The 27,770-nt window shown below is 56.0% G+C and overlaps 1 protein-coding gene across 4 annotated transcripts in view; it reads right to left on the bottom strand.

The window, feature by feature from the left end:
• Positions 1–57: 57 nt before the first annotated feature.
• Positions 58–27,770, bottom strand: part of MGRN1 (mahogunin ring finger 1) — a 61,596-nt gene continuing 33,883 nt past the window's right edge. The window contains exons 6-18 of one of the 4 annotated variants that reach the window (XM_032605121.1): positions 20,770–20,836; positions 20,038–20,087; positions 18,320–18,367; positions 16,985–17,053; positions 15,515–15,674; positions 11,851–11,960; positions 9,432–9,497; positions 7,755–7,981; positions 7,094–7,193; positions 6,735–6,780; positions 5,272–5,370; positions 3,110–3,154; positions 1,485–1,617 (exon numbers count right to left, since the gene is read on the bottom strand). In XM_032605121.1, coding sequence (XP_032461012.1) covers positions 3,114–3,154; positions 5,272–5,370; positions 6,735–6,780; positions 7,094–7,193; positions 7,755–7,981; positions 9,432–9,497; positions 11,851–11,960; positions 15,515–15,674; positions 16,985–17,053; positions 18,320–18,367; positions 20,038–20,087; positions 20,770–20,836 — 1,083 coding nt within the window. In that variant the 3' untranslated portion in view covers positions 1,485–1,617; positions 3,110–3,113. Of the gene's footprint in view, positions 1,618–3,109; positions 3,155–5,271; positions 5,371–6,734; positions 6,781–7,093; positions 7,194–7,754; positions 7,982–9,431; positions 9,498–11,850; positions 11,961–15,514; positions 15,675–16,984; positions 17,054–18,319; positions 18,368–20,037; positions 20,088–20,769; positions 20,837–27,770 lie in introns of all 4 variants that reach the window. The other 3 variants (XM_032605119.1, XM_032605123.1, XM_032605120.1) reach the window with 3 other exon arrangements.

The raw sequence follows: 27,770 nt of genomic DNA, 5'->3' as shown, positions 1-27,770 counted from the left end.
AAACCTCAAGAAGCCTCAGTCCTGCGGTGCTGTGCACGGAGGAAGGAGCGGGTGGGATATTGCTGCATGATTTTATTACTATAAATAGACAGTAAAAACGAACGAAAACTAGCCAATCAGAGTACATCAAATGGTAGCACACACAAGTACAAGACAGGCCAGTCTGCACCCTGTCCTTCAGAGTTACTGGCACAATATCGATGGCGAGAGGCCGGGGTGCTGGCCGTGAAAGGAGAGGGCTGAGGAGAGGGACACGGCCGCCCTGCCTGTGTGTGTGTGCGTCGGCATGCGTGCACCCATGAACACATGGTGGGTGGGAGGGGAGGGGAGGCAGGGAGCCAAGGGGCCAGGGCAGGCTGCCCCAAGCGTGGCCTCTGTTCACAGGCTCAACCGGAGGGAAAAGGAGTCATCCACGCCCGACTGCCCCACTCAACAGAGCCTCAGGCTGTGCAGCTGGCCGCCCCAGAACCGTCCTTCCCAGGGCAGCTCCACAGGAAGCGGGACGCGCTCCCGCTTGCAAGGAAAGTAAGTGTCTGCACCCGGGAGCTGCAGACCCACCCACTGGGCTCAAGGTCCTGCTGGGGAAGCTCTCACCCGGGGGCACCAAGGCCAAGCGTCCCCTCTGCCTTTCTGTTACCCAGAAAGTTTATCTTTAAAAAAAGACGAGGTCACCTCAGATGGGACCCTCATCCCCTGGCAGGTCCCACCACATGAGTCCCAGACAGAACAAATCAAAGAGAAACGCTAAGTGGCATCTACCTGGTGAAGAGGGAGTGGAGAAGCGGCTCAGGCCCTCCCGGGGCAGGTGGGCAGCAGCGCCACCGGCCAAGTGGAGCCCCCCACCCGGAGGGCCTGATGACATGAGCTAGGCCGCCTCTGAGAAGGTGTGGGGCTCAGAGAAGGGCCCCTGGACACAACCGCTGTTAATGGCCAGACCCAGGCCTGGCCTGACTGCCTAGCCGCCTGGGGAGGGGGGCGGGGGGCAAACTGTGGGAGGTGGTCCCACAGGGCCGCGTGGTGGGGGGAGGGTACACGCATATGGGGAGGGGACAGGCACTGTTTCCTTCATTGACTGACACTCGGACCCCACTTCCTTTCCTCCCACAAGGCCCCCGTGACGTTTCCTGTGAAGACTGCACTCTGTTGGGTTCTCGGGCATTGACGGGCCCCCTACAGACTTGGGGGCTGGGTGAGGCCCATCCAGGCTGCACGTGGGTGATCAGCCCATAGGACGTCTGGGAGGAACCCCAGAGCTCAGCGCCCAGGACAGAAAGCCGCCATCCTTCATCCTGTACCATTTATAAATACATCGACCGTAGAAAAAGGGGGTTGTCAGAGAGGAAGGTCAACTGTGCTCTTCAATCAAGGGTCACATGGTCCCTCGGAGCCAGTGACCACACAGGGCGTGCAGACTGGAGAGGCCAGGGGTCACGCTGGAGTCCGGGCAGCCCCTCGGCCAAGTCTGGGGAGCTGAGGGCTCCATGCTGCCAGCCTGGCCACGCTCTCAGAGTGGGGTCAGCTCAGCGGCCCCAGGGTCAGGACTGGGGCCACCAAGTGGAGGCCGGGGGGGCCCGGCGGTGTGGAGGCTGCGGGGCGTCTCCATGGAGGTGGACCATCCTGCAGGCGGGAAACAGGGAGGAGGGTCACGTTCGGCTGAGCTGCCCCGCCTCACCGCTCCCTTCGCCCACCAGGCTCCGGGTCCCCACCAGCTGCCCCGCTGTGTGTCTGCGGCAGAGCACACAGAGGGCCCAGTGACCCCAGCCCCCGCCTTGGAACAGAAGGCAATGGGGCACCTTGGCTGCCAGCCCCCAGGTGCCCCGCCTGTGCCTGCTCCGTGCTTCCTGGGCTCCGACAGGCCACTGAATTTGGCTGGAACTCGGTCACCCCGGTGGAGGGGTGCCTAGAGCGGCCCCAGGAGCCCCTGCCTGCCCTCCTTGGAGGCTGTTCCCGCCATCCCCACATGGCGCCTCCAGGATGCCGTGAGGTGCTCCGTCCCTGGCTCAGGCCACCCCCAGGCGCTGGTGCAGAGGGAGCTGCACACCTCTCAGGGCCGTGCCCATCCGCACAAGGAGCCCCGGGGTGGATTCAATGGCAAACCCAGAAGCCCCCTGCGACAGACTTCGGGGACTCGGTGAGGGACAGTTTTCTTAGGAGCCGTGGCTTCACGTGGGAAGCCAGCTCTGCCACACAGCACACAGGACAAATACAATTCCTAGCAGCCGGGTCTGACCCGTTTCCTACTTCCGGAAGTTTTACCTAAGTGGCAACACTCAACATCTCCCACGGATGAGAATACAAGTGTCAGGTCCTATTTCAGCAGAGAGTAAGATTCGTCACAAGGAATGATCAAGGAAGATGAGAAAGGTCTGTGGGGGAAGGCAGTGGGTGGATGGACCCCGCAGCCTGGGTCCAGGACGGCTGACCGGGAGGAGGGCTGCGTCCCACAAGGCTGACACAGCACGCGGTGCAACCCCACCCACACTCGTCTGGAAACCCTGGGCCACCGAAGGAGCCAGGTTCTCTATCTCCAGACTTGCTGGTGAGGCTGCTGTCACCTGAGGGAGGGGCAGGGGCCCCAGCGCGTCCCCTCCCAGTGGTGCTCGCAGAACTGTCTTCTGTAAAACGTCTGTTTGGGTCGCCCAGGGAGAGGGCACCTCCCTGTTAGGTGGGGAGACCACTTCACGCAGCTGCCTCACAGACTGACATCAGGGCATGTTGGTGTTCCGGAAGGTTCCAGAGGTGGGTGGGGGAACAGGCTAGTTGTCAGCGACGGGAGGGTCTCAGCTAGGGCTGAGTCACTGATCCCGGGACCCTGAAGGCTGCAAGAGCCTGAATGGGCTGCCTGGTCCAGATGGGAAATCCTCTGGTTCCAAAAGCCAGCATCAGACCCCGCAGGACCACCTCTCAGGGGCACCTCTGCCTTGGTGTTTGGAGCACTCTGGATTCTGAATCCAGGGCCCCGGAGAAGACACGGCTGTGGAAGGGGCCCGGAAAATGGGAAGGAACCCCTAGCGGGAGCAGGAGAGGAAGGGTGGCTGGGGCCCTCTCTCCAGCGCCCTGCCAAGGCCGCCCGCAGAGCCCCCGCCCCGCGTGCGAAGGCGTCACGTACCAGCTTACTTCTCTAAACCACCGGAGCAGGAGCCGGGCCCCAGGGCTGCGCAGAGGAGGAGAGAGACGGAAGCTCGGTTAGCAAAGCGCTCAGCGGGACCGGCACGTTCCAGGGCAGAGGCACTGGCTTTATGACAAGGTGCCAGGGTGGGGGTGGGATATGATGGAAATAAATGCCACACAAACCGATGTGCTGACACAAAAGAGACACGTGCTGAAAACGCTTCCTTAGAAACAGCACTGGGCCCAGTGCTAATGAAGAGGAACCCAGCCCAGGGAAGGATGCAGGTAGCTGTGTCAGGGCTGGAGGCTGGGCACAGCGGAGCCCAGAAAGGGCCCCCACCCTGCAGGGCTGCTGGGATGCCGGACATCTAGGATTTCTCCATTTTATGGATTTGCCCCCATCTCCTTTCTTCCTATCTACGGGATACACTAAGATTCACTGAATCACGCTCCATCCAGCCAGAGAACGCGGTGCTGTTAAAAAGAATGGAGATCCCTGCGTGTGTGCATTCTTAAACACACACACTGATGTGGAAGATGTGTAGGGTCTCTGCTAAGCAAAAAAGCCCAGAGAGAACAGAGGAAGAGGCGTGGGAATGGACGACTCAGAGGTGTGTGTGTCCACGAGGACCCCTGCCTGCCCCCCAGGTACAAGCAGCCATGCTTGTGAGGAGGGGGTACAGGACACCCACGTGCAGCCTCCTCTCTGCTCTGGCATTGAGAACCAGCCCCACCCTGCTGTCCAGTCAGGCCCCACAGCCAGCTTTTTGGCCTCTGTGGCCTCTCCTCTACCACCTCCAAAGCCGACTGCCTCGACCCCCAGTGTGGACCTAAAGAAGGCCCGAGACATGCGCTGGGGGGTCCAGAGAGCCAGAGGTCCCGCTCTCACCCGTGGGCTGGGCCAGCTGGCTGTGGCCTGTCCTGAGCTCCTGGACACTCCGTGGGCCACTCGAGGCGTGGGAAGTGAGGGGTGGCACTGCAGAGGCTGCGTGCACTCAGGGTGCCCTCAACCACACCCAGGGGCTGCCTGCAGGGTCAGGACTCACTCAGGGCTCTAGGAAGCTGAGTCCCTCTCCTGACCGCCCCTCAGACCCCGACCAGGTTTTCATCCTCATGATATACTAAGTCCTCTGGAATCCTGTGTTAATCTAAGTTCCAAGACACAGCTTTCACCCAGGGGTTCCTTTGGGTAGGCCCGTGTGTGTCAACGAACCAACTAGTGCCCTCCTTCCTCACACCTGGGGACCCGCTGTCCTCTAACCACACCCTCTGTCTGCACAGGCCGCTGCTCGTCCAGAAGCCCAGGAACAAGAGGCCCTTCCAGACCAAAGCACATCACAGTTCCCCCAATGCCCAGGCCAGGGGACCAGGCAGTGGTGGCTCCCAAGACAGGTAGGGGTGAGGAGAAGGGGCTTCCCAGCCATGAGGAAGCAGCCAGGCTCTGAGGGCAACGTGGCTTTTTATCTTGATTCCGGAAACCTCAGGTGGTGTCCCAGCAGGCCTGGGCACAAGCGTCTGAGAGACCCCAACTCCCGTCCCGTCTTTGGAGCCCAGGACTTGAACCTGAGGATCTTGACCCAGAGGAGCAGAGAGCAGAGCTAAGGCCACAGGGCCCTAGGTGGGGGCCTGGGAAGGGGTGTGAGGAGACGCAAGACCCCTTCCTGCTGCCCTTGGGCCTCGCTGGCACCTAGTGCCCCAGCCTGTGTCCCTTGCCCTGGCCTGGACGTGCTGCTTCACCCGGGACCAGGGAGCCTGTGAGCCCCAGGCCAGTGGTGGAGCCTGTTGGCCCTCGCCAGGCCTGCAGCCAGTGGGGAGGTTTCCGTCTTCAGCTGCCTGGGCAGAGGCCCGGCTGCTGGGGCACCCAGCACAGCCCAGGGATGAAGGAAGACAGCAGTGGCAGTGGGACCAGATTTGCCCGCCTGGCCTTAAACAAGAAGCCTTTTCTGCCTTCCTGAGGCTGAGCTGGCTCCGGGATGAAAAGGGGCCTCAGGCACAGGCTCTGCCCCAAAGAACCAGGGGCTGCTCGGTGACTGTGTAATCCGGGCCTGGCCGTGCTTTGGGCCCGTCAATGGAAGGAGCGTGCGCTCAGAGCCAGGGATGGGGAAGTGGGCTTCCCCCAGGCCTGGCAGGCTCCCAGCGCCACCGGCCGAGTGCCGTTACCTGGCAGGTAGATGTCTGCAGCTGCGCTGGGCTGGCCTCGGCTGCAGGGCTCGGGGCTGCCGTCCTGCAGGACGTTCTCGATAGACGGCACTCGGCTCCCTGCAGAGGAAAGGGCAGGTTGGGGACCGGCAGGCAGGAGTCTGGGACCCCAGACCCCACCCTGGGGCCCAGACCCCACCCTTGACTCCCCCTCTGCTCTCCCAGGACCCAGAGGTAGATGTCTATTTTCTTTCTCTTTCCTTTTCTCCTACCACCCAGCGTGGGGCTTTATTTTGTTTTTATCATAAAAACATCACAGACCCACATTTAAAAGACAACATGGAATGGTAATAGATCTGTCTCCTATCTTCCTGGACAGGCAGGTGGGTGCTCAGCCCTCTGACCCCCAGGCCCGCAGCAGGGAGCTCACATGAGGGGGAACAGGGGGGTGTCCTCTCTCTCACACATCAGTTCTCAGCCCGGGACCTGCACTGTGCTTGTGGGGGCATCCCCTCAGGCAGAAGAGGGACCTGGATCCTGTGACAGGGCCTCTGGAGGGCCCCCAGTCCTGGCACATGCTATGTGCAGGTGGGAAGGAGCCACAGCCATGGAAGGTGGGGAAGCTTAGGCCTGAGAGGCAGAGGGACCTGGCCCTGCACGCCGGGTGGGAAGTGACAACACCATGCTCCTGGGGGACACCTTAACCCTGGCACCATGCCCAGGCCCAAGGCCCTGCCCAGCAGCCTACAGGCAGACATGGGTCACCCAGCGCAGCACTGGCCAGGGGCCACCCAGCAGGGAGGGGGTCACAGCGCCAGGGTGGCTGCAGGTTGCTCTGGGGGCCTTGATCACACTTTGGCCACCCCCTGCCTCTGTCATTCTCAACTAAAGGGCCTTGGGCCTCCTCCGACACCAACCCTGAGCCTCAGTCTCCTCATCTGTCTGACACGGGGAGGAAAGACCAGGACTGCAGAGGAACAGCGTCTTCCCACCTCCCGTCACCTCCCCACTCACAGCCAGTGCCGGCAGCGGCGCTGGGACTGGACCCCAGGGGGCTGCCAAGTGCTAAACCTCTGCTCAGGAGGGGCACCAGGCCCCTTACACAGGGAACACGCCGGGGAGGGGCCTGGCTGAGCTGCGCACCCACCGGCCATCGGCTACCCCAGGCCTGGGCAAGGCCCAGAGACCCCGGTGGGACCCTGCCCTGGAGGGAGGGGCACAGCCCAAGCCCAGGAGCATGGAGCACCGACCATGGGCAGAATGATCCAGGCAGGAAGAAAAAGGGCTGCTATCACTAAATGGACGGATAAGGAGGGAAAACCAGGAGCGGCCCAGGGCTGTCCTCCATGAGACCGTGTAGGAACCAAAGTGTGTGGTCCCAGGAGGGCAACTAACACAGCTTGGAGGAACCTCCGGAAGAGACTTGGAGGCCCCGCTTCCTGCTGGGCAGGGAGCACCAGGGCCTCAGGGAGGAGAGGGCTCACCTTGCTTTAGTGATGAAGTCTCGTCAACCTCCTCCGTTATAAAGCTCTAGGAAACAAAGGAAAAACATGCCTGGACCCTGGTGCTGACAGCTGGGCACCAGGCTGCAGGTGGCCGGGGAGGACACAGGGTGAGTCGGGTCCAGGACAGGCGGCGCCTTTGGGTGTGTCACACACAGCTCCTCCTACGGCCCTCGCTGGACTCCACCCAACAGCACCCACCCGACAGATGAGGAAACGAAATGGAGGCTGGGGGAAGTCACAGCAGCCAAGGTCAACAAGTGCGTGAGGGAGTGGTGGAGCGTGGGGATGGAAGGACAAATGGCAATGGCATGCCTGAGGAGGGCGGGCAGGGGCCTCACCTCGGGGGAGCTGCTCAGCGCCACCCCTGCCCCGCTCGGCGGGGGCGGGGCCTCCGAATCATCCTCTTCATGGATGGGGGACGATGGGGACCGCAGGGTGCTGGGGACAGAGTGGGCGGAGGACAGAGGATGAGCAACGCCAACCCCACCCAAGCCAAAGCCCCAGCTGGGCCAGCAAATGTGTGCTAGGCCTGGGGAGTAGGTGGCCCTCCACCTGCAGCCTGCACACGGCGCTGTGTGCAGGGGAGAGGGGAACCGCGATGGTATAGGCTTGGGGTGAGGGCTGAGCAACAGCAGGAGAGACCCACGTGTCCTTTTGTATCTTTGGAGTTGTTTTGTCACACGTATAAGGCGCAGGGGCTGTGGGAGTTTTATAGAACCTGTGCCTTCTTTATACTTTTCTAGAAAACCAGCACACGTCTGAGCAAAGACTAAACACAGCAGGGCTGCTCGCTGGCACCTCCAAGTGTCCAAAGGACCAGGACTGACCCTTGCCCAGCCCCTGGGCATGTGGCCCTCGAAAGTCCCTTACATCAGTGACAACGATCCTGTAATCGCCAAGCAAGGCCAGGGCTGGCTCGTGGGGCACAAACAAGGTGGATGAGGTGTACCTGGAGGGTCCCGCACACCTTCCCCAGGGGGCTGCTGGCGGTGGTCTCACCTGTCGGGGGATTTGCTCCTCAGCTTGCCCTTCTGGAGGCTGCTTTCCATGATCCGATCGATCCCAGCAAGTGGACAACTCGCTTGGGACAGGCCGTCTGAGACGCCTGAATAGGTGATCTCTTCATAAAGGGGGGCCGAGGGGATGGCTGGGGAGGCGGCCCGAAGGCCGTTGAGCGCCTCGAGCAGGGAGATGGGCTCGTAGCCAGGCGGGATGCTGTCGGAGCTCTGCAGGGACAGGAGCAGGTGAGGGACGGGCCGGCCAGGCACCCTGCCCACTGCCCATGGGCCACAGAGCCCCAGACGCCGGCCTGGTGCCCCAGGGATGGTCTGCTCCCCAGAGCCTGCTCTCTGACCATCTCCTGTCCACTCCACCTTCCAGAGACTCATATCCCCCTCCCTCAGAGGGGCGCCAAGAACTCCAGAGCAGCATCGGACACCCCTGCCCAGGGCGCCCTCGGCCATCAGCTGCAGCTGCAGCCCAGGACACCCAAGTGGCCCACTCGGTGCCCAGGATGGAGGAAGAGAGGGCCTTGGCCAGCCCCTACCTGGCTTTCTGCTCCTGCCTGGTGGGCGCAGAGAGTGAGAGAGGTGTTAGTGAGAGGAGGGGGCAGGGGCAGGGGCAGGAGGGGAGCAAAGCCATGGCAGAGGCAGGAGAAGCCGGTGGGAGTGTGTGGCCTAGGCCAGGAGGACCTGCCCGACACGGGGACCCAGCCTAGAGATCCTCCTTGGGCCAGACAAGCAACTGCAGGGCTGATATGGGCTCCGGGGAGTCTAACAGGCACCTCCACAGGACCAGTCTCACCCTCTCTGGGAGTAGATCCAATCAATAGGCTGAGTCTTGCTTTAGGGTTAAAGGCAAAGGGAGATGTTAGGCCTCCCAAGCCGGGGGGTTGGGCAGCCGCCTGCCCTCACTCTCGTGGACAAGGTGAAGGGCAACGCTCTCTACATGGGACTCCTGCCTGCCCGGCTGACCTGTGAGAAGGAAGGGAGCTGCCCTTCAGGGAGGTGACAGAGTGACCCCTAGGGACCAGGGGGAGGCAGAGGAGCCAGGTGGTACTCTCTGTCCTCGAAGCACCTCCTGGGTTCCCTGGGACCACGGGGCCTGCATTTGTCCCAAGCCACCCCTTGCCCCTCGAAACAGGGAGAAAACCTCTCTGTCTAGGCTGACCCTCAGTGACCCCAACCCTCTACCATTTTCCAAAGGGGCCCGGGGCTCAGCGGAGGCCCCAGGCAGAGGCCCGGCCCAGCCGCCACATGCTGTCTGCTCCCTGAGATGCAGGAAAAACGTGAGAAATACAAGTGTTGGCCCGCAGAGCAGGGGTGCAGGGGGAGCAAGCACGAGGGACGTTTGCAACAAGAGCGGCAGCCTTAGTTCCGCCTCCGTCATTCCACTGCCAGCAAGAAAAAAAAGGGAAACAGGGCATCAGGAGACCACGGGCAGAAGCAGAGCTGGCGAGAAGGGGCGCCCGGGGCTTTCTGCCGACAGACCTTGAGCTTTGCTTGTTCCACAAAACTCCCTTCCTGGGCAGGGACGCCGGGACTGGGGAGAGTGGATTTGACAGATTAAATGAACAGAACACGTTAGCCTGGGGTGAAAGTGACTTCCCATTCTTGTCACTGGTACAATAATCAGGGCACAGGGCAAAGACGTAGCCACAGGGCCAAACACACTTACTGTTTCCCTTTTAGGTTTCTTGCTGGCCAGTGAGGCAGGGTGCGACTTTGATTTTTTAAAGGGACACTGTCAAGATAAAAATCATAGATTTTACCGCTGCCACCCCCCATGCGGCGCTGGAGCTGGCTGGCTGGGGTCTCCCTGGTCTGCTGGTCTCCAGGTGTGCCATGAGCCAGCGCTTCGCAAATTCTACGTGCATGTAAATCGTGGGGACCTGGCCGAGCATGGGTTCTGCCTTGGGCCTGGGTTGGCTGCGCCTGCACATCCTTGCAGCTCTGGAAGAGCCCATCCCCGTCTGCAGCGGCCACTCATGGTCTGGGTCACCCTGAGCAGCAGGTCCTGGCCAGGGCAGGTGTTGACAGTGGCCAAGCACTCCCCACAAGCAGGCCTGGCTGGGCACAGGGAAGGGACCTGGAGGTCCCAGCACAGCCTCATTGACTCATCACCAAGTCTAACTCCTAAAGGTGGGGCTAAAGCCCCCGATGACCCCCACTCTGCAGCGATCTTAACAGACTCACTGGAGGAAATGCCCAATTTGGACTCTAGTACTACGTGGAAATTGCTCGTGCAGGGAATGTGGCAGAGAACAAGGGCCACTTAATTGGGACTGTAACCTCCAGAGAGGAAGGCGGTGGCCCTCTGGAGTGTGAGCTTACCATCCAAGCTCCAGGCTGCCCTGCACTGTGGGAGGCACTTCAGCTCTCAGGACAAGAAGGATAAACATGGGAGGATCCCGCCTGACCCTCAGATGCCAGGGCAGAAACCCGGAGAGGCGACAATAAAAACCCACCACCTGAGCCCACCCTCCGTGGAATAGCAAAGCTCCTTTCTCGGGGTCAGGAACAACTCAGTACTGTTTTTATCTCCACCAAAAACATGGTGCTGGAGAAAGTACTCGCTGTTCTGAAAACAAGTCCACTGTTAAAGGGCTGAGGGCCTGGTTTCAGAGCCGGAAGCCCTGATGCCTATGGGCCTCACAGGCTAAACAGTGTGGCTGGCCCGGGAGAAGTGGGGTGACAGGCACCCCAACCTGAGGGGCAGCCTTGCTCCTGATCCAGCAGCAAGACCACACCTTCAGATTTTGAAAGAGAAGCCAGAAATCTGAGTCTTAAGGAAAATTCCTAGACTTTTAAACATTGGCCCAATTTTCAGAAATGCTGGGCTGAACACATCACACCTGCTGGCCTGGGGCAGGTGCCCTCTGTGGGTATGCCAATCCAGAGGGCTTTGGCTCTTTTTCCTTTTTGTTTTTACTTTTTTTAAAAATAAATTTATTTATTTATTTTTGGCTGCTTTGGGTCTTTGTTGCTGTGTGTGGGCTTTCTCTAGTTGTGGTGAGCAGGGGCTCTTCGTTGTGGTGCGTGGGCTTCTCATGGCGGTGGCTTCTCTTGTTGCAGAGCATGGGCTCTAGGCACCCGGGCTTTAGGAATTGTGGCTCGTGGGCTCTAGAGTGCAGGCTCAGTAGTTGTGGCGCACGGGCTTAGTTGCTCCACAGCATGTGGGATCTTCCCAGACCAGGGCTTGAACCCGTGTCCCCTGCATTGGCAGGCGGATTCTTAACCACTGCACCACCAGGGAAGCCCGCTTTTTCCTTTTTAGAGAGCTGGCAGGGCCTCTAAGAATCACTGGATCCAAACAACCTCAATTGAGAGCCCAGAAAATAGGTTCACTGGCTGACGATGCTCAAAGCCAGCTGGGACCCAGGAGCCAGGAGCCGGGCCTACCCCTGTCCGTCCTCGGTCCTTCTGCCCGACCTGCCCACCTCAGCGACCCCCTAAACCCCACCCTGTCTGTGTGTCTCTCCACATCTCTTTCTGTGTCTCCCTGTCTGCCCATCTCTCAGCATCTCCCTTCTGAACCTCATCCCCATCTGTCTCTCTCTCTCTCTCTCTCCGTATCTGTCTCTCCATGTCTCTGCATTTCTGTGTCTCTCCCTCCCCATCTCTGTCTCTGCCCACCTCTCTCTCAAGGTCACCTTGGTGGAGCAGAGGTGACGACACCACGACCCTTCAGACTCAGCGAAGGGTCACCTGCATCTTAGGCTCTTGCTATTGGCAAAAGCAACGCCATCCGGCAGCCAGAGCTCACTGGGCCCAGCCTGGATCACCCACGCATCTTCACAGCTGCCCGTCGGGACCAGGCAGGTGAGCCAGAGGCCCAGAGAGCTGGCAGGCAGGGGTGCTGGCCAGATAGTCTGGGTCCTGGCCTGGCACCACCCTGAGGGCAGAGCCTGGGCAGCCTCCTCCTGGCCACACCTCCAGGGCTTCCTGACCTACTGGCTCCCACCAGACCAGCCCCACCAGGAGCCAGGCACTGTCCTAACATGAAGGCGGGCCCTGCACAGTAGGCAGGGGCTTCCTCCAGGCCCCTCCTGTCTCTACCCCCACACCCTCCAATGCAGGAAGGAAGAGGCACTTACAGAATGTTCATCGTGGTCCATGCTCTGGGCCAAAACGGGGCTGAAGGAGATGGGGGACAGGGCTCCTGGCTTCTTCCTCACTGCCCGGATCTGCAGAAGGGCCCGGAAAGCTGTGGTGGAAGGACAGGGTCATGTGAGGCAAGGGGCAGCACCACTGAGACCCTCCAAGTTTCGGGGACACTGACCACCCACCCACCCCGCAGCAATCCCAGGACAAGCCACGTTTCTGAGTTGAAGGCAGTATTTTTTTTTGACATCAGTTTCAGTAAAATTTTGAGGGGTATGTCTCCTCAGGCAAGGGAAACAAAAGCAAAAATAAACAAATGGGACTATATCACACTAAAAAGCTTTTGCACAGCAAAAGAAACTATCAACAAAATGAAAGTCCACCTACTGAATGGGAGAAGATATTTGCAAACAATATATCTGATAAAGGGTTAAAATTCAAAGAACTCATACAACTCAACATCAAAACAAACAACCCAATTAAAAAATGGGCAGAGGGGCTTCCCTGATGGCGCAGTGGTTAAGAATTTGCCTGCCAATGCAGGTGATATGGGTTCGAGCCCTGGTCCGGGAAGATCCCACATGCTGCGGAGCAACTAAGCCCGTGCGCCACAACTACTGAGCCTGCACTCTAGAACCCGTGAGCCACAACTACTGAAGCCCGCACGCCTAGAGCCCGTGCTCCGCAACAAGAGAAGCCACCGCAATGAGAAGCCCAAGCACGGCAATGAAGAGCAGTCCCCGTTTGCTGCAACTAGAGAAAAGCCCGCACGCAGCAACGAAGACCCAACACATACAAAAATAAATAAATAAATAAATTTATTACAAAAAAAAAAGATAGATGCACCCCCTATGTTCTCTACAGCATTATTTACAATAGCTAAGATATGGAATCAACCAAAGTGCCCATGAACAGACAAATGGATAATAAAGATGGGGTGTATATACAATGGACTATCGTATATGTATATACACCATAAAAAAAGAATAAAATCTTGTCATTTGCAACAACATGGATGGACCTAGAGAGTATTATGCTAAATGAAGTAAGTCAGATAAAGACAAATACTGTATGATTTCACATACATGTGGAATCTAAAAAACAAAATAAATGAACAAACATAACAAAACAGAAACAAGAGTTATAGATACAGAGAACAAACATCTGGCTACCAGATGAGAGTGGGTGGGGAGAGGAAGAAATAGGTGAGGGAGATGAAGAGGTACAAACTTCCAGCTGCAAAATAAATGTCATGGGTATGAAATGTACAGTGTGGGGAAATATAGTCAGTAGCTATGCAATATCTTTGTATGGTAACAGACGATAACTAGACTTACTGTAATGATCATTTTGAAATGTACAGAAAATAATTATTATGTTGTATAACAGGAACTAACACAGTGTTGTAGGTCAGTTACACTTCAAAAACAAACATACACACACATAGAAAGAGAGATCAGATTTGTGGTCACCAGAGGTGGGGAGGGGGGAGGGGGAATTAGATGAAGGCCGTCGAAAGGTACAAACTTCAAGTTACAAGATAAATAAGTACTAGGGGTGTAACGTACAACATGATAACTATAATTAACGTTGCTGTGTGTTATACTTAAAAGTTGTTAAGGGAGAAAACCCTAAGAGTTCTCATCACACACACACAAAATTTTTTTTAATTTCTATCATTTCTTTATATCAGATGATGGATGTTCACTAAACTTATTGTGATATTCATTTCGTGATGTATGTAACTCAAATCATTATGCTGGGCTTCCCTGATGGTGCAGTGGTTGAGCGTCCACCTGCCGATGCAGGGGACACGGGTTCGTGCCCCTGTCCGGGAGGATCCCACATGCCGCGGAGCGGCTGCGCCCGTGAGCCATGGCCACTGAGCCTGCGCATCCGGAGCCTGTGCTCCGCAACGGGAGAGACCACGACAGTGAGAGGCCCGCGTACCGCAAAAAAAAAATCGTTATGCTATACATCTTAAACTTATACAGATCTGTATGTCAATTATATCTCAATAAAACTAGAAGAAATAAAAAATTTAAAAATAAGGTTAAAGGGAAAAAGAAAAAAGAACAGAAACAACATGAATAGATTCCTCCCGGTAGTAAGCCAGAAGCTCAAAGGAAGCACGCCACCTTCTTGGAATCAAATAGTAAGAATGATTTCCTGAAGACAGTAATTCTCAGATACAAGGAATTTTACTCAGTCAAATATAGTTGATGAAATAGATAACCACAATTATATTCTAGTTTTCAAATGCATAAAGAATTTGCTTTGTGAAAGTAAGTTGGTTGTGAAGAGTCCATGAGATATTAAAGAGTATTAACTTATTATTGAAAATGAAAATATGATTTAATTAGAACAAATGCCTTCAAAATACCCTCCCTTTATCTCCTCTTACTGTATATACTAACAATGGAATACCTTTAACCTGGAATGCAATTCACTAAAAACAACTAAAGAAATCAAACTGAGAAACAAAGTAAAATAACATGTTACCAACAGAGACTCACTGAATCTAAGTTAGGTTTTTGAGTATGCTAAACACAGGGCAAAGAACACTTTATTACAAAGATCAATTTGCATTAAAAAAAAAAGATAAACCTAAGCTTTGTTCTCTTGTCTTTTTCTGCCTTGGTGTGCAGCTTTCGGGATCTTGGTTCCCCAACTAGTGACTGAACCTGGGCCACGGCAGTGAAAGCCGGGAATCCTAACCACTAGGCCACCAGGGAACTCCCTAAGCTTTATTATTTTTAAAACACACTTTCTTTTTCTCCCCCAGGGTTTTCCAAGGCCATGTATATTGATTAATTGCTGTGAAGCATAATTTTAACGTAGCCATAGACTACTCAACAAAAGAGAGTTTTATAGTGAACAGTCATGAGCCTAAGAACTAAATGTAGCAATAAAGAGATATTTTCACACTTGGAGTTTTAAATCGACCAAGACATTATTTCTGAAAGTGACAGTAAATCTGACAGTCTTTGTCTATGCTAAAAAAAAAAAAAGCTGTCATTTATCTCCTCAGAGAAAATGTCCTGCAGCTCCCATAGGAGGGTGCTCTTGACGCTCACACCCAGTCCCTGCCAGGACCAGCAGGAACCAGGCCCAGGACTGCTGACCCACCAGCAGGACCTACAACCTGAGAATGTTTACTCTCTATTGGAGGATGAATATTTTGTTCAGAATTAGGCCCAACATGACAACTTTTTTTTTTTAACGCCGTATGCGCCACTTGTGGGATCTCAGTTACCCGACCAGGGATCGAACCTGGGCCCTCAGCAGTGAAAGCGCAGAGTCCTAATCACTGGACCTCCAGGGAATTCCCCCAACGTGACAACTTTTGACTGAGAAAGTCCAGATGCTCAAGGAAACCAAATTTAACTCCTTGATCATTTACACCCACCACACTTTTCATTTTATTATAATTTTTTAATCAAAATATTTCCCACATACTCTTTGAAATAAAGATCTGACTTGCTGATTGCTTCTGTGCAGCTCACCCCACACACTGCCCTGCAGCCCCTCCTGGATACTTGCCCTGCATCCGACTTCCCTGGAGGCAGACGGCGCCACCCCATCGCCACGGATGTCCCTGCCCACGTCTGCCACCGTGCCCGTCTCCCCGCCCGCCCGCCCGCCCGTCCCACTCACGCAGCCGGCAGATGGGGCAGTTGCTGGCCTGGTAGCGCAGCGTGTCAGCGCACGAGTTGCAGAGGCACAGGTGGCGGCAGGGCAGGATCAGCGTGTCCCGTAGGTCCGACAGGCACACCACACACTCGTTGCTGTTGTCGCTGTTCTCCTCGTCTGAGGGCTATGGGTACACCGAGGGTCCCAGGGTCAGTGGCTCCCGAGGCCAGAGGCCAGGGGCCTTCCTGTTCCCACTTCCCCTGGGGGCTGCGGTGGCAAAGGGAAGCCCCAGGGGCAGAGGAAGATCACCAAAGAGCAGGACGCCCACCTAGCCCAAGACACCTCCCCAAATCGAGAGATCTTGGGTCTCCTACTCCCCAGAACCAAAGAGGAAATGTGGGAAGACTCGCGTCTGCCAAGGCTGCCCATTTACTTGCTTAAAACAGCAACAAAAAAAAACAAGGCAACGGAGTTCCCGGGCAGTCCAATGGTTAGGACTCTGCTTTCTCTGCTGGGGCCTGGGCTCCATTCCTGGTCGGGGAACTAAGATCCCACAAGCTGCGCAGTGCGGCCCCCCCAAAATAAATCAGGCAAGTCTAACTTGTTGAAATGTTTTCCTTAAGTAATGGCACCTCCTGGAAAACAAAATTAGCTTCTGGATCAAGAGGTAGCAACAGCCTAAAACAGGGATCAGCCAAGTCCAGCCTGCTGCCTGCTTCTGAAACAAAGTGTTACCGGAACACAGCCTTGCCCCTGTGTTTCTGTATGTCTGTGGCTGCTTCTGCACGATCCCGGCAGTGCTAGACAGATGAACAGAAGTGACAGATGCCATAGAGGTCGACAGCATTAACTACCAGGCCCTCTATGAGAAGTCAGATGACCTCTGATGCAGAAACATGACCTGGGCAGAGAGCACTTGGCATCCAGCCAGTTCCAGCCACCACGGAAGCTGGCCTGAGACCCCAGAGGTTTTTAAAAAAGGCAGCAGTTTCATTTGTGTCTTCAGACAATGACAAAGGCATGGACTAATTCCCTGGCTGTGCCAGACCTTGGCTCTGTGGACCACCAGGCTCCTGTCACAGGCACTGGAAGGTGAGCCGGCCCACGGGTGCAGCGCAGGCTCAACTGCTGATGAGAGAAGGGAAAGGCCAAGGCTGCACCGGGGAAGGGGGCAGCAGGAGGGGGTCCGGCATCCCCATGCTGCCCTGATGGCCAGCTGCCCAGTGATGGTAACAAGCCAGTGAATTTGCTGGAAAAAGGACAATGTCCCACAGACTCTGCTAACTCTAGAAATTAAGGAAAAATGATGGAGTCTGGGGGCCTGGGGTCTCCAGGGGAAGGCTCAGCAGGGAACTGGCTCATCTGCCACCAACCTGCAGGGCCCTGGCCAGGACAGGGGCCCCAAGCAGGTCACCCACAGGCCTGCCTCCGAGCAGCTGGGAGGAGCACAGCGGAGCACGGCCAGCCCGGCCCGTTGGTGCCACAAGCACGCACCTTCGTCTCCTGGTTGTTCTTGTTCTCAATGCCGTAGATCTCCTGCAGCAGATAGCTGACCCGGTCCACCTGGAGAGCAGAGAGGTGTCTGGACACTTGCTCCCAACTCAATGGCTCCTCTGCACCCACCTTTCCCGACAACCCCTCCCAGGTGCCGGGCTCGGGTCCTGGGGGCAGGTGTGGTTGGCGATTCTGTCTAGCCCCACCCCCAGGGAGCAGGCACTACTGGAGACAGGCAGGGAGAACCGTCACCTGCCCAGCCGACCGGTATCAAGGACACTGGGCTGGGCCCAGGTTCTGCCTGCCCTGGAGGGCGCGGAGCCAAGCTCTACCCGGACCTGGCGACCACATCTTCTGCCCACCTTACTGTGCCCAACCCCAGACAAAAACGACCTTGGACCCTCCTGTCACCAGCCCCACAAGAGTGACCAGAGTCAGGCCTCGAGCTGACCACAGTTTATTGGCCAGATACTCCTCCTGAGAGCCACGGCCCTGCCGGTCAGCTCTCCTGAAACAAGTGCCCAGATCATCACTGGGGTCTCCTGCCCTCCTGCCACCTCCAGGTGTTGCACCTGCCAGAGTTCTCTCAACCCCTCTTTTAAAAAACTCAGCAACACCACTCCCGGGTTGTGGCTGACATACCTGAGCAGCTACACACAGGATAATCTGATAATCACAGCTTTGGAGACAGACCCCACCATGGCCGCTGTTAAATCAGTCTCCAGGCTCATTTCAGGGGACCCTGTCCGCTAAATCCTCATAGAATGTACCTAAGTCGGAGGCCACCAGGGATAATTCTTCCTGGTGATAGACTATGGAATTACGGACCCCAAAGAAAGGTTGTACTGGTCTGTAGCTCCCATTGGTTCCAAGATATTCCATCCTTCTCTCAAATATGGATTAAGTCAATCTAAGTCTTTGCCCAACACAGAGGTGATTTCAGCAATTTGTGAGGAGGAGGGGAGGCTGCAGTGTTTCTTCCTTCTTTCCTCCCTCCCTTCCTCCATCCCTCCCTCCCTTCTTTCCCTTCTTCCTCCATCTGTCCATTCATTCACTCGGCAAGTGTTTACTGAACACTCACTCGGTTCAAGCTGGACAAGGTTTGGCTACGATGGTCAATGCAGGTACGTGGTGGGTATGCAGTACACGCAGACACACCCAGTGACCCCGACCCTGACTCCCGGAGCCCAGGGCCCACAGTAGGGGGTGTCACCAGCTACTTCCACAGTGGCCATGGTGGCCCGGGGAGAATAATCCACAGAGACCACTGGGTCACACGTGTGCGCCTGTCTTTTAAATCAAAAGGGCTCACGGTATTTCCTCTGCTGGACTTACGATTTGCTTCTGCTTTAAAGGCTTCACAGAGAAGCTGCCGTCGACGTGCTGCAGGGAAGAAGGACAGAGAGGTTAACTCGGCCATGCTGAAGGCCCGTCGTCGGTCAACCCACATCTACGGCTGAAAAAAGAAGGGGCCACACAAAGACTCAAGAGACAGGCCAGGGATCCTCCAACTGTGGTCCTCTGACCTGGCTTCGAAACTACCCAGAAAATCTTCTAAAAATATCGCCTCCTGGGTCCCACCCTGACCTACAAAACCCAACTCTCCCTGGGTCGTTCTCAAGAACACTCAAGTTCACCACCATCAGCCAAGTTCTGACAATGGATAGGCACCTCCCCAGCTGCAAGAAGCAGCACCTGGATGACAAGAACTAAGACAGACGGCTCCAGCCCTCAAAGGGCTTGGTCGAATCACGAAGACAGCACAAGGATGTCACTGCCTTACGTACCAGGAAGGCCCAAAGCTCTGAGAGCCGTGAGAACAAGATAGAGCAAATGCGTCTGGTGGTACCTGGGGAGGCACACGGCTCCGAGTCCACACAGTTAAGCACGGTACCAGATCTGAACTCTCGCTCACCAAATACCCCTTCTGAGTCCACTGAGACCAGCACCTGGCATTTTCTGTAAGGCTGATGGGTTCTAACAGAAGTTTCTAGCATGCCGCACTCCAAAAATAAGGTAGTTTCTCACTGGACTCTACACTGGAAGCACAGAATGGAGTGTCTGCCAGTGATGGCCCATCGCCCTGCCAGAGCACACAGATGGTAAATAGTCACCATCTCCTCCAACAAGGCCGGCCTGGGGAGCACAGCTGGTGAGCCCAGAGATGGAGAGGGCCACCTCCACCACGGCCCCAGGAGGCCAGGGAGAGCACAGACCCAACGTCGCCAGAGGGGCCTCAGGCCCAGCTCCACGGACCCCCTGGGGCATCTGGAAAGATCCAGATCACATGGAGGAGATGGGCTCTGCACTTAAGGCTTTCGGGGTTACAGGTACACCCTGAGCTGAGGAAGCCAGGGCTTGGAAGGACGTCCAGAACAAGCGGTCTGAGACTGGTTTCCTCGTGAGGTCCTTGCTCCTCGTCCACCTGGGCCACAAGCTGGCGCTAAAAACACAACTGCACAGTGCCGACCAACATCAAGGAACACTACAAGGTGGGGATCAGCCGTAGCCTTTTCAAATAGGGGACACACCCCACTACTCTGGCAGGGCTCTCAGTGACCAGGGACCCTGTCCCAACACAGCTTGGCCCTCGCTCGCTGCATGGACGGACGCATGGAACTGTCTGGACCCCGGTGAGAGGACCAACCCTAGAACCCGAGACACCCTAATGCAGAGTAAGTGGTGGGGCTGACTGTCCTCACCACCAGCCAACACCCCCACCACACACCATAAACACGGCCACAAATCATGGACAGTCAGGGGCCTGGGGGCTCAGGTCTGGTGGAAAAAAGGGCAAACACCTAAGTTCAAATACACGTAACACTAAAAAAGTAGTAGTAGTAAATGAATCCTTCCATGTAAATGGTCTCTTTATATACGGGGCACCCCCAACTCGGGGACCCCAGGAGAGTATGTATGTCACGTCTAGGACCGTACTAGGCAGGTGGCAGACCCTCGTCCACCCCACCAGCATTTACTGGGCACCTACTGCGTGAAGGATACGATGACAAATGAGGAGTCGGCTGCACGATCAGGAGCAAGATGGCACTTACCTTCTCAAAGGCGGCCAAGAGCACGTGGGCGTGGCCGGCCACTTCCACACCTGCCCGGGAGAGAGGAGAGTGGTCAGAGCCGGCCTCCACCACCCCTGGCCCCCCACCCCAGGCCTCCTCTTTCCAGCTGGCACGTCCCCAGCTCTCAGCCTGCAGGCAGGGCCTGGTCCTCTGAGGACCCACTGAGGTCTTGTCCTTGCCTCGCCCTCCTCTGCCTGCAGCTCCCTCCGACCTGCGCACCTCACCCGGCCCCAAAGCAGCCACTGCTGGCTGCTCACGGTTGGCTCTGCTCCCGTCTCACTCGGCATGGGGACAAGCCTAGGCCGGGCAGGGCTCCGGTGTCTGCACCCTTGCCCGGGACCCCACAGCCCACAGCAGGGGCAAGGAGAGGCCAGCAGGACTGGCAGGAGGAGGCAGGTGGCGAGGGGTCAGCGTGGCACCGGCAGCCTTCATCGTTCCACTGCAGGGTGGACATCAGCACCGGAGGCCTGTCTTGCCACTGTCAGCACCGCGAGAGCCAGGCTCTGCCACAGGGGCGCAGGGACGGCACCAGCAGCAGGAGACGGAGCGCTCGGCGCCCGAGCCCCCTGGCCCCAAGCCCGCCCAGCAGGCTGAGCCGACGTCGTCCGCTGTTTCTGGACTGAGATCCCCGGACCCGGCTGACTGGGGTGAGAAGGGCCTCTTCCCAAGTGTGCATGCCTGGAAGGGAGACCGAAGGGAAAGGCCACTCACCATCCCCCTCATCCACCACAGCCTGGATGACCACTGGAAACATGCCCCGGTCCAGGTCAAAGTTCAGCTGCGGAGAAAAGGAGGTGACAACAGTCAGACTGAGCTGGAGGGAGCGGGTGGGATGAGTAGGAGGCGTCGAGGTGACAGAGCTGAGGCAAGACAGGCGCCCTTTTCTTCTTTGTGGTAAAGCAGATTAAAAGGGCACATTTGTGTTCTAAGTGTAACTCAGTGTCATTAAGTACATCCATACGGTCACACGACCATCAGCACCATCTTTCCTGGAACGTCCTCGCCAGCCCTCAGCGGGCCTCCCAGCCCAGCCCAGTCCTGGAACCTCCATGCTGCTGTGTCTGTAGACGGGCCGACCCTTGGACATTCACAGAAATGGATGCACACAGTATCTGTCTTTTGTGTCTGGTGTCTCTCAGGCAGAATCATCACGCTGCAGGCGCCTCCCGCTTAAGGCCGAGTAGCACTCCCTGCCTGGCCAGACCTCACTGTCACCCATTCACCTGCTCACAGACACCAGGCCCCCCTTCGGTTGTGCTGAGCGGGGCTGCCTCTGCTGGACTCTGCTGGGTGGACCCCTAGGCACGGGAGTGCTGGGTCCCACGGAGATCCCGCGTCTAACCTTGTGAAGAAAGGCACCCAGCTCGGCCCCAACAAAGATGGAACCAACGTGAAGGAGAGACCACGTGGCTTGTCCGAGCTCACGGAGAAACCTCCTCTCACTTTTCCTTCTCCTCCTGCTTAAGTCCCTCCAGGGATCCCCGCTGCCCACTGGCTGCAGGCCACGCTCCTCCCCACGTGTCCACTCAGGTGCAGCTTCCACATCTGCTCACCAGTGGGGACCGCGGGGAGGTCACACAGAGCCTGCGGGGCAGAGGCGCTCAGCCAAACACACCCACCACGGGAAGGGTGCCCAGCAGGTCCCCGGCCATCGGTGGGCGGCAGGGCCGGGCGGGGCCAGTGCTGGGACAGGGCATACTCAGCACTACCAGGTTCGGGTCTGGCTCTACAACCTGAGCATCAGGTCCCGATCCTAATGCAAAAGTTCCGAGCAGGCGGCCGAGAGAGCACGCGGTGAGCACCAGCCCCCGGAGCTGCTTGTGTTCAGGCAGCGGGAGCCGAGGAGGGAACTGGCCCAGGAGGACCACGTCGGGTAGGGGCTCCAGGGCACGGGGCTTGGTAGGAACGTGTGCGCACAGATCCACACGCGGAGAGGTGTCCAGGCCTACCCAGGACCCACAGCCTCAGGGTAGAAGGGCTGCACCACCAAAACTTGGACCTGGGAGAGGGAGGGACCCGCTTTCCCTGCTCCTGACTTGCTCTGGGGTGCCCCACGGGGTGGGGGGGTGACCACCCGAGACAGCAGTCACACATCCTCTACAGCTATCCCGGGGCCAGGGGCCTCCCACACGCCTGCTTCTGCCCTCCCTACACCGAGCCAGGGAACAGGGAGCCATCTTGCCAACGACCATCCCGCAGTTACCCCGGTGACGACGATGACGATGACGACGATGACGAAGCTGAGGTGGGTGTGATGAGCAGGTGCTGCCCTTCCCAGGCTGTAATCAGGCCCAGGAGGGGAGCTATTCAGGTGACAGAGCTGGACGGGGAGCAGTGCGGGCCCTGCCACCCCCACGCTTCCGGCCTGTTGCTGAAATATAGTCGTCAGCACTGACGTGGTGACTTGGTTGCTCTGAGGAGCTGCCAGTGATTTGCCTTTTCTTTCTCTCTTGCACACTGAGTGCTGCCTCATCACCAGCTGACGGGCGGAATAAAAGACACTGGTCTGGGGAGGTGTGACGGGGGCTCCTGCCCCGCGGGCCGTTGGGTTCACGATGGACAGCCTGGCTAAGTAAGCACCCTGCACCCCAACCTCATGGACCCCTGCGGCCACCTGCGAGGGAGGGACTGTTTCTATTTCCAGCTGACAGATGGGAAAGCAAGGTTCGCAGAGGTGGCATAACTTGCTGGATGCTTCATAGACAGAATGACAAAGCCAGGGTTGCCTCCAGGTCTCGCCCACCTGTGTCCTCCTAGCTCCTGGGAAAGGCCATCACTGCTTCCTGGATGCCGCTGGTACTTCTGTCCTGGAGACTCTGCTCTTATCAAGCCTGACCCACCTGAGGCCTCCTGTCCAGCCCTGTCCAAACCCTACTGCAAAGGTGCAAATGACTGTCGTCCCACTTTTCAGGTGGCAGCACCCCGACTTTCCCTGAGGAAATGTGGGAACAACTTCTCTCCTACCCTGGTACTGTGTGGCCTGGCCAGAGGATGGTATGTCTACCTGAGCACTCTGGGACGCAGGCGGGGACCGCACCTCTCACTGGTCTGCAGGGCACCAGCAGAGAGCGAGGCCAGCTCAGCAGGAGCACACCCTTCCTGATGACACGGGCCCCTGCAGACACCCAGCCTTTTCAGAATCTATGCCAATTAGTTCCTGATTTTCTTTTCTTAAGCCAGACTAAGGTGTTTCTGTCACTTGCAACCAAAGAAGTCCCGACACAGACACCACTTTGAAGGCTCTGCCGCAGCAGCCTTCCCGGCGCCTCCCACGAACATTCAGTGCCCAGACCACAGGGCAGCACACTACACGTGACGTTTGTCCAACAGACTTGCAAACCCAACAGAAGACGCGGTGCTGAGCCAGGGACAGAGGTGGAGACGACAGGGCACCATGACCCCCTCTCTCCCCAGACACCAGGGCCTAGGGGTGGGGGGGAAACCCGGGAGTACAGGGACCTAGGGAGCAAGGACCACCTCCTCCCAGACTCCTGCTCCCCAGAGCTTGGCACATGAGTCACGCCCCAGAGCCAAGCACGCGGGGAGAGGACAGAGACTTCCACCCTCCCAGAGAGTCTGAGGGAGACGCTTTTTAGTTTTTGGCCACGCCAGGCAGCATGCGGGATCTTAGTTCCCTGACCATGGATCGAACCCGCGCCCCTGCAGTGGAAGCTTGGAGTCTCAACCACCGGACCACCAGGAAAGTCCCAGGAGACACTTATTTTTAATGCAGGGAGTGAGGCTTTCTTAGGGAAAAAGGCAGCCAGGTCAGGAGAGAGAGCAGCAGCTGACGGCAGCAGGAGTCCCGCCCAGGCTCCCCTCAGGCTCTGCTGTCACAGAGGAGCCGTGGACGAGGGTCTTTGCAAGGCCTAGGTCAGATGGACACTGGGAAATAGGGGAAAGGCAAGGGGTGGGGGAGGAGGGGACGTGGCTTTGACTGAAATAAATGGAAGCCCATGAGGAGCTAGTGGGAAAACTGCAAAGAAGCCCCACGAGCCACGAGGAGATCTGTAGGTGTTGACCTGGAAAGACTCCACATCACGGTGCAGTAAGAAAAGAAAATGACGCATGTGTGGGGCAGGGGGCATATGAGAAACCTCTATACCTTCCTCTTAATTTTGCTGTGAACCTTAAACTACTCTAAAAAAGTCTTACAATTAAATTAATTTAAATTCAATTAAAAAGCAAACTGCAACCAAGAGGAATAAAAACATACATCCACACAAAGACTTGCACACAAATGTTCACAGCAGCATCATTCATGACGGCCAAAAGGCGGAGACAACCCACATGTCCATCAGCTGATGAAGGGCTAAACAAAATATGATCCCATCCATCCAGTGGAATGTTATTCAGCCATAAAAGAAATAAAGCACCGATTCATACGACAACCTGGACAAGCCTTGAAGACATGATGCTGAGTGAAAGAAGCCAGCACCAAAGGTCACATAGTGTCTGATTCTGTTTATGAGAAATGTCCAGAACAGACAAATCCAAAGAGACAGAAAGTGGATGAGCAGTGGCCAGGGGCTGGGGGAGGAATGAGGAGTGATTGCTAGTGGGTAAAGGGTTTCTCTTGGGGATGACAAAAAAGTTCTGGAGGTAAGGCGGTAGTGACGGCTATACAACTCTGTGAATATAGTAAATACCACTGAATTATACACTTTAAAAGGGTGAGCTGGGGACTTCCCTGGTGGTGTGGCGGTTAAGAATCTGCCTGCCAATGCAGGGGACGTGGGTTTGAGTCCTGGTCCGGGAAGATCCCACATGCCGCAGAGCAGCTAAGCCCATGCGCCACAACTACTGAGCCTGTGCTCTAGAGCCTGTGAGCCACAACTACTGAGCCCACGTCCCACAACTACTGAAGCCTGTGCGCCCAGAGCAACAAGAGGAGCCACCGCAATGAGAAGCCCACTCACTGCAACGAAGAGTAGCCCCCGCTCACCACAACTAGAGAAAGCCCGCGTGCAGCAACGAAGACCAAACACAGCCAAAAATAAACAAAATAAATAAATTTATTAAAACAGAAACAAAAAAATAAATAAAAGGGTGAGTTGTATAGTATGCAAATTATGTCTCGATAAGTTGTTTTAAAAAAAACAAGCTACAAAATAATATTTGTACAGTATGACTGCATTTTTGTAAAAAACAAATGCATACAGGAGAAAGTCTAGAAAATACACCCCACATGGTCAGAAGTGGTCACTTCTGGAAAAGGAGACTGAACTGGGAGCATTCTGCTTGACAGATTCTGTGTAATCAGAACATTTTACTATAAGCATACATTACTGTTATAATCTTTAAATAGGCAAATCTGGGGAAAACGGCTAAAAAAAAAAGGGAGGATGGCCAGGCCTCTGATGGCACAATGCTTGCAGCTGAAGGGACGCCTGGCTGTGTCTGGAGACGTCTTCGGTTGTCACAATTGCAGCAAGGGACATTCCTGACACCTGGTAGGCAGGGGCCAGGGAGGCTGCTCAACATCCCACAGAGCACAGGACAGTCTCTGCCAGAGAATGACCCAGGACCCAGATGTCAACAGCACCGAGGCTGAGAAACCCTGGTATAAAGGAGAAACCTGAGTTTGGTGCCAGAGTGTCTGTCACATCTCTAACACCTACCAACACCCCCTTCAATGCCCTCAGCTGGCAAGGACGTCATGCCAGGACGTAACAGCATCCTTCTGCTCTCCATACAGCTTAGCTTCCAGAACCTTCTATGTATGGCAAATCTTAGCCGTTTCCTAGCTACAGTAACGACTGATGAAGTTTCCATTGAAAAATACATGTAATAGGGCTTCCCTGGTGGCGCAGTGGTTGGGAATCCACCTGCCAATGCAGGGGACGTGGGTTCGAGCCCTGGTCCGGGAAGATCCCACATGCTGCGGAGCAGCTAAGCCTGTGTGCCACAACTACTGAGTCTGCGCTCTAGAGCTCGTGAGACACAATTACTGAGCCCGTGTGCCACAACTACTGAAGCCCGCGTGCCTAGAGCCCGTGCTCTGCAACGAGAGAAGCCACCGCAGTGAGAAGCCTGTGCACCGTAACCAAGAGTAGCCCCCACTCGCCATAACTAGAGAAAGCCCGTGCGCAGCAAAGAAGACCCAATGCAGACAAAAATAAAATAAATTCAAAATAAAAAAAATAAAAATAAATAAAAATACATGTAATAGAGGGAGGAATGGCGGTGACTGCTTAATGGGTGCAGGACTTCCTTGTGGGTGATGAGAACGTCCTGGAACTGCCCAGTGGTCACACACTATGAATGCACTGTCACTGACGTAAGTTTATATTGTGTGTATTCTATCACAATAAAAAACACCTGTAAGAAAAACTGAGCTGATTTCAACAACATATTAGTGGGAATTCTCTTTCGGTCCAGGGGTTAGGAATCTGCACTTTCACTGCCGAGGGCCCAGGTTCGATCCCTGGTCAGGGAACTAAGATCCTGCAAGCTGTGTGGTGTGCCTCGCCCCCCCCCAAAAAAAGAACATCTTAGCTGAAGTGATAATCAGAAAAGGCAAAGATGAGGACGGGGTCCCAGGATAACAACACTGGACAGGCCCACCAGGCCACATGCGGACAAGCCGAGGACGCAGGTTCCCTGATGCGCTGAGGGAGCAAAGGGGGTGCCCTCGTGGAGCACCCAAGACTGGCTTACAAGTCAGGTGTGCGCTCAGGACAAGTGACCCAAACCGTTGGTGATACAGGACATCTGCAAACGCACAGGGGACGTTTCAGGGCCAAAATGCCAAGACTGGGTTATTTCAGAGGTCACCAAGCTGAGGTGCAGCCTCAGCCCAGCCGCCTCGCAGTCACCATAGGTGGGGGCACCCACTCACCTGCCCTCCCAGCCCCTCTGCCCTAGGGGAGCTGCCCCATCCCATTCACAGGAGGGTGGATGGGACCAGATGCACCTACCGGGCATCTGAACCGGGAATGTGTGCACGCGGGGACGGAACCATCCTGATGGCACAGGGCTGTGGGCAGGGGGCCCCCAGGACTGCTATTCAGCTTGGCCTTTGACTTCGACGGCCCCACCCGGCTTCCAGAAGACCTGCCCTTCTCATGTGGTAAAACAGAGGGGGCTCCTATTGCTCGACATCAAAGCGCTCTGACCAGCAAGCACACGCGGCCGGGAGTAACTACCAGGGCGTGGCCTTCACCGTCTGACATACCCGTGATCCAGAACCTTCCTGGCAATTCCCACACCACACCATACCCTGCTACCTCCAATCCTTCCCACTCATGTATTTCAGTAACGTAAGACGTGACTACCCTCTGTCAAAAAAAACTAGAGAATTCAGCTACGTCAAAGAAGCCAGACATGAAAGGCCACATACTGTACAGTTCCATCCATATGAAATGTCCAGAACAGGTAAATCCAGGGAGACAGAAAGCAGATTAGTGCCAGGGGCTGGGGCAGGAACAGGGATTAACTGTAAAGGGCATGAGGGATCCTATTGGGAGGATAGAAACATCCCAAAACTGGATTGTGGTCATGGCTGTGATCACAGATTTACTAAAAATCACTGAATTGAACACTTAAAATGGGTGAGTTTTATGATATATAAACTCTACCTTAATAACCTGGTTTTTTTAAAAAAAACAAAATAATTCAGGGGTGTACACAGTATTGATACTCACACTGTACACATGTAGTGTGTATGTGTGCGTCTCCCTTATACCAAGCTCCTTTGCAGAAATAACCAC

This window comes from Phocoena sinus, chromosome 15, assembly GCF_008692025.1.
Source record: "Phocoena sinus isolate mPhoSin1 chromosome 15, mPhoSin1.pri, whole genome shotgun sequence".
Lineage (NCBI taxonomy): Eukaryota > Metazoa > Chordata > Mammalia > Artiodactyla > Phocoenidae > Phocoena > Phocoena sinus.
The sequence above is the reverse complement of the archived record's forward strand: the minus strand, read 5'-3'. Positions and strand labels throughout refer to the sequence as shown.